The following is a 12,610-nucleotide window of genomic DNA, read 5'->3' as shown; positions in this document are numbered from 1 at the left end:
GTATTACTTCAGACAAAACAAGCATTGCAGATACTCTCTACGGTTTTATGGAAGTCAAAATCAGATTACAGTAGGCATAGGTAACTACTTTATTTCCTCTACAGTATATATCCTCATATATTTGGACAACTAATGAGTACATAGCAGTAACTTGCTCGCCAAGTGCTCCCAGATATCAGTACCAATATTACTTACTATTTATTTACATACACATCTAAATATGTATGAGAATATGGGTATCAATACAGTATATATACATATATACAGTATATATTCCGAGCTGTATACAATATATACAGAATGCATATTTTATTATTTCATATATATATATATATATATATATATATATATATATATATATATATATATATATATATATATATATATATATATATATATATATATATAGTGTATGCCAGTATATATATAACCTGAAGGGCTATGAGGTTATTGATGCTCAAAATTTCCCTGATACATACACAAAAAGCAAACTCTTTTAATGGTAGCAGTTCTTACTTCCGCAAATTCTACATTAAGGAGGGATGGCTTACTGGTCAAAATGGCTTGCAATAAAAAACTATTAATGTTCAATAAATTTTCAGTTGCAGTTGCTCCAAATGCCATAGAATAAAAGAAGAAAACTGTACTTCACTCATTTTCTTTGTATTCTCTCATCATATAACACTAAACTGATCAAACATATCTTATGTCGCAGAAGTTCAGTCAAATCTCAAGTCTTCACTTCTATATTCAGCACAGCTAAAATTTTCAAACACACAGTGAAACTGTCCCCCTGTTCTCTCCCTACTACGGTGTAAATGTATGTTCTTTAGACAATCCTCATGAACACTTAGGAGCACATTTTCTGCCAGTATGCCGACAAGCATTACGGGGGGGTGTGAGACAAGAGCAGCTACGCAGTGGGACCAAACTGGGTAGCGATGGCAACTATGTATGATTCTTGCAGCGGAGTGGCAGGAATGACGAGTCAAAAGTATGTTTGCACCAGATACAATAACAAAAGTTAACACACAATATGAACAATGACACAGGTGTTTTTCCATTTCCAAAATTATGTCTTAATATCTGTATACTGTACTTAAGTTTGAGTTTTAAACATGTCATTGATATCTATGGATAAACCATTCACTATAGAAATTATCTGGTTTAAACAAAATTTCTGTCCATCAGACCTGCCAACAGCCAGGTGAACCTTCCACAACTCACCTTAATCTCGGGGACAGGTACTCGAAAACTTTGTACCTTTTACGTCTACTTAGACTTAGATTTTCCATGCTTCCATCTGACCTGTGGAAAATCACCTGCTCATTGAAACAGAATTAAAAATATAATTCCACTAGAAACTTGAGAAACAATCTCCATCCTGAACCAAACCTGTAATGAAGATATTTTCTTTCCTGAGAAAGTACTGCAGAACAGGACTGGATATGAATCCTGAAAACATCCTTATACAGAAAAATCATAGAATACTAATTGTATACAGTGACCAAACTGTGTTACAAAATGACAGAAGAGGTTGAAAATAAGCATGTTAAGGCTACATAAAAATATATTAAAAAAACTACAGTACCAATAAAAGAGTGTAATAGTGACATACAGTATTATACAAGTACAATTTATAGAGGAAAAACCTACACATAAGAATGAATAATATGGAAACCTGTATTTTCTGAAAAAATCCTGAAATGAAAATGAAAAGAGAATTTAAATGTTATAACTAAATTATGCACTTTTGTGTAACACGACTTTCCAATTACAGTTTTAAGTGTGGGCACTTTAAATATATAAATTTTCATAATAAAATTTATTATCTGGATACTTACCTACTGTTAAAGTTAGCTTACATCGCCTCACCTATTGGCGCAGAGATGTAAGCTAACTTTAACAGTAGGTAAGATTCATCCCAAATCATTTAATTTTTCTGCAATAGCTATGAGATTTTTACAAGATACAAAAAACAAAGAGCACCCGCTGTTCTACGAATACATTCTAATCAAGCAAAAAAAAAATTGTGACTGACTTAAGTGCTATGTTCTCATTAAATTTATTAGCTACAGCAAAAGGGACTTTTTTTAATAAACACCCTTCCAATAAATATATCTTATGTCCATAATAAGAAATATAAATACAAGGTACTGTATATATTATCTTCCTGTCTCTTAACCCACTTTTTTCATGTGCAAGTAGAATGGCTAAGGACAAACTACTGTACTGTACTTAAAAATATAATAATTTACTGTATTAAAAAAGAAATATGAAGTGATTGTCTTATGCAATAAACAAAACTCCTATGTAAGCCACATAATTACAAAATTTTATATCTTACATTGAAAAGATATTTTATTGAATTATCACAGAAAATCTAACACTGCAATGATTCTACATAACATCCGATACCATACAGCAGTCCACCTGACAAATATCATATTAAGAAACCTGTTCACATCCAGCATAACAGAGATTTCTAGGTGCAATACATTAAAATGTACTTTTTTAAAATCTGCTTAATATTGGTAACTGACATCTGTGGTAATTAAAACTATCACGAGTCTCCACATACGTGTAATTTGATTTTACTCTTTTTTTCATTATACCAAACCAGATGTCCCTTGACAAAAAGTCAATGTGAATATAATCTCCTATAGCCCGTAAAAATGCTAACTAGCACAATAATAAAAGTGTAAAATATTAATAATGAGGTTAAACAGTTAACTAAATTTTTATTCCACAAGCTGCGAATGCCCTAGTAAAAAAAAAAAACCCTGGTATCTACATAAAATTGAAGGCAATTCTGTTAAAAATTGCATGTAGCATATACAGTAATATGTACCATTTTCTCTCTTAGCAAAATAGCTGCTTCTATATACCTTCTAAGTGAAAAGCCTCCATATTAAAACACACTCATGTCCATTTGTGAAAATAAAACCACATATCAATTAACTTTTACATGACTGTAAACTATCACACATGCCATTTAACAAATTTAAGCATTACACGTCAAAACCTGATCTACTGTATATCGTATTGCACTAAAAGATCTGTTAAAGATTACAACAGGACTACTTTCATTTCGAAAATACGATACACCCCAAGCCACATATGGCATTTCCCAAAGGCAAAAGTCTTCATTATACATTCCAGAAAAAGCCAATCAAAAGAAAAGGATACAGTATTATGGCAATGAATTATGAAAACCAAATACTGTACGTTAAGTAGAAATAAATACCCATTAAATGTATGTCTGAACAGCTAAACACATGATAGTAGCATTGAGTTTCATAACGGAGTTGAGTACGGCAATATATTATCTCTACACACACAAACAGTAAAGTGCTTTTGACAGTTTGATGTAAGGACCTACTGGCCAAACTGCAACTTATGGCTTTGCTTCTCTGTTTGAAGAGTTCCCCAATTTCATATCCACCTAAATTCACAGTCGCTGACAAGGCTCCTCAATCCTTTCCCCACTTCTAGCAGGATACAATAGCAGTCTATTAAAATTTTCAACCCTAGTCGTTACCTTATTTTCTTCAGCTTTCCTACCTAACGTTTGCCCATTACCTCATAAAAGAATACAGCAGATATTCTTTGTCTTTTCAGTAACTGCCTTTTAAATTTTAACAGCTACTTGACAGCTTTTTCGGTCTCAATTATGCCTAACTCTAATAATGTGACCTATTATGTACCTCAGACCATGGCACAAGATTATAGAGACTAAATACTTGCGCAACAAATTACTGTACCGTCCTTTCTTTTTGCAGGTCTAGTCAAGTGCATTTTATGGTTTTCTTTAAACACTTTAGAAAATGGAGACTGAACTTTTCACATTTATCTATATTTTTGGGCATGGAAAGTTACTCATTGTGGATGCACCCTTACTTGCTCTAGCAAGATCTGCACAGCTTTCCATGTCTGAGTTTACCTAAATGTTCTTTTCAAGCAATACTATTGCTCCTTTTTAATTTTTTACAGGCAGCATTTTAGACACTGCTTTTGACAGCAAGAAATAAATCACAAGGATGCCATATTAATTAATGTTACAGTTTGAAAGACAATACATCTAAAATCTTGACCTTACCAGGCAAGATCAAAAGGTTTGTTCCTAGAAAAAATATATGCTGCGCAATAAGTCAAAATTTGAAAATAAAATAGTGGATTAATTGAAAATAATAAAAAATGCATACAAATTTCCATAAAGGATCTGTGCCTGATATTAGTTCAATATTCCAATGTTGGTTTAAATTAAGACTATCACATACATGTTTTATGGTTAATTTTGAAACATCACTATAGTCAGAAATTACGTCAGAAGAAGTACTTATTTTATATATGATTCTCCTCATTTCATTCACTCTTCCCTTGCCCACATTCACCATTACTAGTACTTTCTTTAATGTGTAAGAATATAATCTTTAACTTCATAAAATAAAAAAAGCACAGATAGAATCATGAGCTGTGCAGACAGCTCACTTTCAGCGCAAAGCAAAGAAAAACTCTCTCTCTAGAGAGAATATACAGTTCCAATAACCTCCGCTCATCTAAGCAAACTTAGCACTATATATATGCTGACTATTAATATGAATGTCGTGTGCTGATTGGCTTACTAATGCTGAGGAGGTTGGGGGAAAGACAGGGTAATGGTCTGATGACTTTCATGTCAGTGTATGGAAATTATCACTCTGGCTCATCCACAGTTCTTTGAGAGTGTGTGTACTGACAATAAATATGTAGTTAAAAATGAATAGTGTAGAGCAAGAATAAAATTTGTCTAAAAGAATCTATTGTTGTTGTGCTTCACAACTAGGCATAACTGTGTGTTATATTGCAGTCATCTTTGTCTATTCAGTGTTCGTAAACATCCATACAATAATACACACTTTACATTTGAAGGATGAGAAGAAATGACATAAGCTTTAATGTGCAGCTTTTTATATTATGTAAAACCTTTTTTACATATATCTTCTAATGTCTGCCAAAATGAAAAACAAAACAATAATACACTGTACAGTACTGTTTAATCAATGAAGCAAAAGTGTGACTAGTAGATGTTTACCACAGGGTACAGTACCTGTAAAAGTTCTTAACAGTATATTATCTATACTGGTTTTGATGTTACTGCACAGTGGAAAGTAATACAGTGAAATGTAAAACAAAATTAATAAAATTCAAGGTAGTCTGGCACTGTTACACTTTACTTAGCTGTGTATTTCTGCCAACTAGAGTCAGGCTTCCATAATGACTGGTATTTCTTGCATTTTTCTAGTACAGCACAATAACTTTTGATTGTTTATTCAGTTTACATATGCATACAATAATGTACATATATACATATATATACAGTATACCATTTGACATATAAGAACCCACTATACAAAGTTTAGCATCTAAATTTTTGATTTGCATAATGGTTGATCACACAATGTACAGGTTAGACTAGCATAGGGGCAGTGGCATATTAGGCATGTGTACTTTCCTCATTTGTTGTGTATATGATGTTATTGTTTTTTTTTGTTATATGTTCACACCATTCACTGCAAAATGTTGTGCACACATTACAATAAATACACACATTCATACATCACATATGGATCACTTGCTCAAGATGATACAGTAAGTCGTATTTGTGATGCAACTTGCTAAAGTGCCATGTTTATGGATGTAATTCAAATAAAATATGGTTTAATTTTATATATGTTATTAAATAACAGTACTCTGTTGTGTCAACGGAGTTGCTTCTATTCTTTGATTCACTGAAGGTGGGGTGGGGCACACACCCGAGCAGATCGTTTGTCTTGGGTATGTTCTTAGAGGGTTCTCACCTGCACATCAATGTTCTTGAGATGGATGCAGTGCTGCTGGCACTGCAAGCATTCTGGGATCAGCTGACTGAGCACTTGGTCACGCTGATGCATAACATGATGACCATGGTCTCTTTCATCAATGGGTATAGTCTCCCTTTCCCTCTGCAAGTTGGTGAGGCAGTTGCATGAACAGGAGGCTCATCAAGTCACCACACTGTCAACCAGATTTATCCTGGCCTTCTGAATGTGTTGCCCAACCAGCTCAGAAGTCAGAAATAGGCTGTAAGGACAGAGTGGTTCTTTACACCAGCCAGAAACAAGCTCTCATTAATATGCTCGTTAGTGCCAAACTCCTGGGCTGCACGGGAAGACTTCCTCCAACACCCTTGGAACAACCTCGATGTTTATGCTTTCAGCTGTTCTGCCAGGAAATTAACCATGTTTTGGTTACTGTCAGTCTCAAAATGACCCTGGTGGCTCCTCACTGGCCACAAGCCAAATAGTATCTGTATATACTTGGTCTTGACATTGAGGCATTGAGAAAACTACCCCTATGGTCCATATTTGCTCAGGTATTACCTTGCTGTGCTGTAACTTGAGCTTTATGGCTGGTGAATATTCACAGGGCTGCATGGGAGATGTTGGGTACTGCCAGGAGACCTAAGGCTAATGTTTACCAAGCAAAGTGGGCCATTTTCTGTGGAAGGTTCTACCAGACTGTTATCTCTCCAGTTGGAGCCTCTATTTAGCAGTTCCTAGGTCATCCAGTGCAAGGGAATGGACCTCTCTGCCTTGGCACAGGTCTCCATACTTAGCTTCAAACAGTCTTGTGCACCCTAGATACTCGGGCGTCCAGAGTGGGATGAAATTCTAGGCTTTTATCCTTATTAAAGCCATTAACCTTGTAGCATTCTGGTTTTCCTACAAGAGTTCCAGATTGACTAATACTAATAATAATAATAATAATAATTATGAGGAAATATATGAATGGATTTTTGAGCCAACTCTAGTTTATGGAAGTGAAGTCTGTTTGTTGAATGTGAATAAAAAGAAAAATGCAGATGTGTATTAGTGGAAAAAGGATGTCTAAGGTGAAAGAATAAATCACAGTATCAAGGTTGTTTGGTAATGTGGCAAGTATGGATGATGATAGGTCAATGAACAGAATGTATAACTCAGAAATTTTAGGAGAAAACAAGAAAGAAAATCAAGAAAGATAGATGATGTATACGAGGCGTTGGAAACGATGACGTATATGAGGTGTTCGAAAAGAAAAGCCTAATGTTAAGTAAACATGAGAGTGAATGGTGAAGTGTGAAAGATGGTTGGAAGTGTTGCTGATGAGCCCTCTGTGTTAGTGTACAGAGGCTAATGTTGCAGCAATTTTACCACACAGGTGTTTCTCAGGAGCCAGTGCCCCTTCCCCCAACTCCTACAGCTGAAAAATAACATTACTAATATACTTGGGTGATGATATGTAGTTTATGACCACATTTTTGTTATTGCCCTGGTTCTACAACAGTTTAAGGCAGTGGATAAGGCACCTTACAATTGGAGAAATGAATTTTAATGATAAAAATTATAAATTCTATGAGTATTCAGTTAACTGGAGGTATCAGGTTACATGATTGCATTTACATATAAAATGTATAAATGAATTTGTGAATATATACAGCTATAATGCATATGTGCAGCTGATATTCAGCCATGACAAGTACAGTAGCTTCCTTAACATAAAATTCATTATTTGTTGAGAAGAGATGATGAAAATGTTACGATTAAATGCATCCTGCTCTAAAACAGCAGTTACTGAGAGCAATAAGTACAAGGTCATTGTTGCTCTGTGTAACTTTGATCACCTAACGCTGAATTCTATCGTGGAAAGCTTTTATTTACACTAATTCATTAATCATACAAAACATAATGAAATGAATATTAAGGCTGCTAACTCTACTGGGATTTTACTGCATTTAATAAATACAAGATACAGTACAGGCACTCATTAGTGCATTAAGATGTGCATGAGTTTATACTGTATACAATAAACAGTTGTGAATAATTAAAATTTTTTAAAAATAATTATCACAACTGCATGTTTCTAAACTACCTAACTCAGTTGCAAGTTCCTGGTAAAATCTGACAAAGGGAAGTATCAGTACTTTCTACAAAGTAAAACAACTATGCCAGAATTTCTTCCATCTTACTCAAACCACAGCAATGATTAGCTGCAAAATAAAATCCAGCCAAGTACCAAAAAAACTAACTATAATTTCAGACTCAAATGTTTAAGGAATCTACTAACATTCCACTTCATGGGCAGATGCATTTTTAGTTTATAACATGGAAGATTTAAAACAATGAATACGAAGCTATAAATTAAGTCACAAAGGTAAATTTGTATGGGCAACACTAATGAAACATATTAAGCCCTTACAAAATTATAGTTATTCAACTACAAGCAAAATTGTCCAAACATTGTCAAAAACTATTTTATAAACTAAAATGCTCTGCAAAAAATTTACCAAAAGAATCACAAAATATTACAGCATAAAACTTTATATCCTATTCTTTCAACATTCTAAATGGCTTCTCATTCATTTCCTAGTGAGGCTAAATAAAACTTTAAATACGATTAAACGTTCAAAAGATAGGTGTACAATATATGTGATACACATTCATACAGAAAAAAATACATTACACAGAGGATACATCCACTACATTTTACCCCTATATTACCTTACTCTTGATCTCTAATCCATGGACTGTACTAATTAAAGGTATGAAGGTCAAGCAATTAACACTATTTTACTTATGATCTTCTAAAACTGTATAAAGCCATCTAGTTAACTATTAACCTATTTAACGAAATAAATACACCACAAAAACTACTGATGATGACATACTGTAACCTGATGCATCTCATGCTTTTAGCCACTTAAAATATCTAAAAATGTTTTCTGAAATGAAACTGAAAAACACAAATCAATCTGGAAAAAAATTAAAATGTCTTACATAATATATGGAGCATTTTTGACAAAAAGTGAATTTGGATAAAATAATTTTGATAATTAGCAACTAAAGACCAAATTCAAAATTTTATGTGTTAATGATGTTGGTATATAGTAGCCTCTTCAAAATCAATATTCATGACAGAACTTATACAAATAATTAAGCTTTTATGCTAATTTACTGAAACAGAATTGCCTATCATTATTCTTATGTTAACTGTACAGTATTACTGGTGACCTTATAAAACTGATTTGAGATTTAGAAAATATGGAATTTTCAGTACAAAACAATTATACATCATTGCACTGCCCACTCTGAAATTACTTAGAATAGATGAAATGACAATCAACTAAAACATGTTTTGATGCAATATGCACACCAGTGCTCATCAGAGCATTTATTGTAAAGTCTTAATGCTTTACAAATAAGAAAGAATTTAATATTACAAGAAGGTACACACGAGAAGCTAAATTTGGAATAATAAAAAAGGCAAACCCTGTATGAGTAGTAAATCCATGCAAAATTATAAGTGGCAAAAATCCCTGCATGTACAGCATTAAATTCAAACCAATAATACATCAATGGGACGGAAGGATTATAACAATAACGATAATAATAATGGTAATAATAACTTCAGCCATATGGAAAACGACACAACTGGACTGAAAAGGGTATTAAAACATGGACTAAAAATTCTTGAAAATATACCAAAAGGCTGCAACGTTTGCAATTAGGGAGGGGCAGCCAATCGTGGCGAAGAATCCTACTAGAAACTCTAGGACTGGGGGCAGAATTTTTGGAGCCCATCTGAAAATGAGAAGTCGGCACAAAAGCAATCTGTTTCCTCTCTATGCGCACAAAATAAACCATAACAGGAAACCAAGAAGAAAAGAAAATGACCATTTTCTGTAACTTGTAAACATGTATTTCATTTCAAAACTGGCTTCATGACCTCTAGTGAGGAATGGTTTTAAAAATAAAAAGAGTTAAGAAAGAAATTAAGATGACTAGTATTTTCCCTTCAACCTAATCTTTGAAAATACAAGGAAATGGCAAAGCCAGTACGTAAAAATAAATGAAATGCATATAGTACCTTATAATTAAACTGGTAGCTTATACACTCCTGAGTGAAGCAGAATATATAACCAAACAATTACTTCAAGATGGGCAAGGCTACTAGGCATTCTTTTTGAAGAAAAAAAAAAAAAAAAAACACAGAATTGCTTTGTGGTCAAAAATATGACAAAAACACTGGCCACACATGATTTACAAAGAGGGAAATCTAAAAATGGGACAGAACAAGAATGAAAAATAATGACATTTCAAAATCAAAGGGTTAAAAAAATAACCAAAATACTATGAACAGAGTTACTAACATTAAAAGGCACATATCAATTATTAGGCAAAATTGCTTTATAGTATTAAAAATGGCAACATAAAAAATAACAACTCTGTAGAAACACAATATCCACTAACCAATAATCAAGCTATGCATGCAAAATTAACTACGCATGTGAATATCATGTTATAATTTGACATTCATTCACTCATCTGTACTGTATATGCGATGCTATATAACAAACAAAGAGCATTAATAAAGGATATACTCTTATGACTGGTTTGACAAAGAAATAAAGATAAATCTTCATTTCTAATGTCATGCTTTGGACAACACCCATTAAAACATCATCTTGGGTATTCTTGCACATTCAACCTTATCAACTATAATTCTCATTAATCCTTAATTATATTCTTGTCATAATGATAACTACTCTAGAGAACTGCTCAAGTTTTGCATCAAGGAATAATAGTTCGTCATCATAACAACAAAAACTTCTATCTTATCCATGCTATCTTGACAATGCTGCATATGCAAAATTTGAAACCTGTTTTCAATGTTTGGAATTAAAAAGTCCATTAAATGTTCAGAAATAAAAAAAATATCCATTAACGTATAACCTTTACTTCATTACATTAAAAGGTAAAATAAAACAGAAATGTCAGAGCAAAACATTACTTTAGAATTCAAAATAAAAAGCATGTGAGGAATTTTACTAAGGAAATATCATCACAACACCATGATCTTGCTGTTGTGAAAATATTAAAATTACTAGGCTTCTACCTATTAAGCAATACTCATGATTTTTACTACTCTGCATAAAACTAACATTCTTAATCTAATAAAAACATAAATAGTTCTTGAGATGTAAACTTAATTTTCATAATGAGAAAACAATTCTACAGAAAAGCAAAGAAGGGATGAAGGATAAATTAGAGTATCAAGAGTCTGAAAGTTCCTTTCATTCAAGTTCTATGGAGAAAACGGTTCACACAAACGCACTTTCCACCTGCACCACAAATTCCAATGGCTTAGCTCACACATGGACATATGATATAGTTTGCCTTAAGGTTAAAGTATATACAAATTTTGTCAATTACCACTGAAATATTTCCAGAAAAGTATTAACCACTTCTTTTCTCATATTTCATAAATGATGAAAAAATATTTCTAGCACTGTTACATTCCTGATAAGATTCTCTTTAAAAGCATAAGCTCCACCAGAAGTATCCCAGTTGCTGTGGTCTTAAATCAAAACTGAAGGAAAATGTACAAGGATCACTTATTAAGATCATGTAAGGTGAGGTTTGAAAACATAAATACTTCAAAATTTTTTCATGTAACATTTGAATGAGTAAACATTATTGTTGTTTGGGTTTCCTCCCTTTTAACAGAGTAAGGGTTAAAATCATTCCTCTAAAAGTTCTCAAGAAAACTGACAGGTACAATACCATTACTCTGCATGTCTACCAGTTCTGTTGCAGAGACTATTCTCTCTCTCTCTCTCTCTCTCTCTCTCTCTCAAAAAAAAAAAAAAAAAATATATATATATATATATATATCTGTTGGATAACTGACAAAAACTTTTTGTTTTCAAACTGGGGTCTGTGTTTTCAAACTGGTCATGGCAAGTCATGAAAAGACACTACAAATGAACAGGGATAACATAAAATCAAAGAACAAAAAGTGAGACAATTAAATTACTTTTGAAGACAAGAATAATTATGTTTTCATGATAAAGTAACATGATAAATAAGAAGTGTCACCAAAAATGAAAAAAAATATATATGATACTAATTCATTTCCTCATATCCCAAGTTAATCTCACATAATTAAGTGACAAAGATAACCTGTTTATTGAAAGGTTTATTTAACAAGTTCTAGAATTTAACAAAAAAAAAAATCACATTGGGCTGTTTATTTTTGGACTTAAATAAGCAATTCAGTGCAGTCAAACCTGTTTCTCAACTACTGCAAGAATTAGGAATTATTATATTTTAAAATAACTTGGATTGTGTTATTAACTTACAGGACAGGATCATGGAATGCTTTGCACCCAGTTTTGTTTATCTGCCAAAGCATGTACACTAGGTCTTGAACATGCAATCATTTGGTACACAATTCTTTGCTTATGCAACATTTGTTTCAAAACCAAAATTATTATTTTTGGTTCACTAATCCCAAATATGATTGTTAAACTGCAATACACATGGTACACTGCAAAAGTTGAATAAAGTGTTTTCCAACAAAACATACTAGTGTGGTATGGTATAAAAAAATTTACTCAAACCATTATACTATATAAAAGTGTCAACAGACTTGGTTCCTTGTGGGTGTCAAATTTGACTGCAAAAGTACAATCAAAAGGGTGGAGTTCTTTAAGTTTTTCTTTTCATTTTTTCTTGTAGTTAATAAACTAAAGGCCCCACCTAAGATGGTT

General features: G+C 32.7%; 1 protein-coding gene across 42 annotated transcripts in view; it reads right to left on the bottom strand.

The window, feature by feature from the left end:
* The window catches only part of Cadps (calcium-dependent secretion activator 1), a 760,773-nt gene that overhangs the window by 203,687 nt on the left and 544,476 nt on the right, over positions 1-12,610 (bottom strand). For 26 of the 42 annotated variants that reach the window (XM_067093725.1, XM_067093755.1, XM_067093754.1 and 23 more), the window contains one exon: positions 1,228-1,308. The exons of the other annotated variants lie outside the window; for them this stretch is intronic. In XM_067093725.1, coding sequence (XP_066949826.1) covers positions 1,228-1,308 — 81 coding nt within the window. The remainder of the gene's footprint in view (positions 1-1,227; positions 1,309-12,610) is intronic. 42 annotated transcript variants of the gene reach the window in all.

This window comes from Macrobrachium rosenbergii, chromosome 50 (genome assembly GCF_040412425.1).
Source record: "Macrobrachium rosenbergii isolate ZJJX-2024 chromosome 50, ASM4041242v1, whole genome shotgun sequence".
NCBI lineage: Eukaryota > Metazoa > Arthropoda > Malacostraca > Decapoda > Palaemonidae > Macrobrachium > Macrobrachium rosenbergii.
Note: the sequence above shows the minus strand (reverse complement) of the source record. Positions and strands in the feature narration are given on the sequence as shown.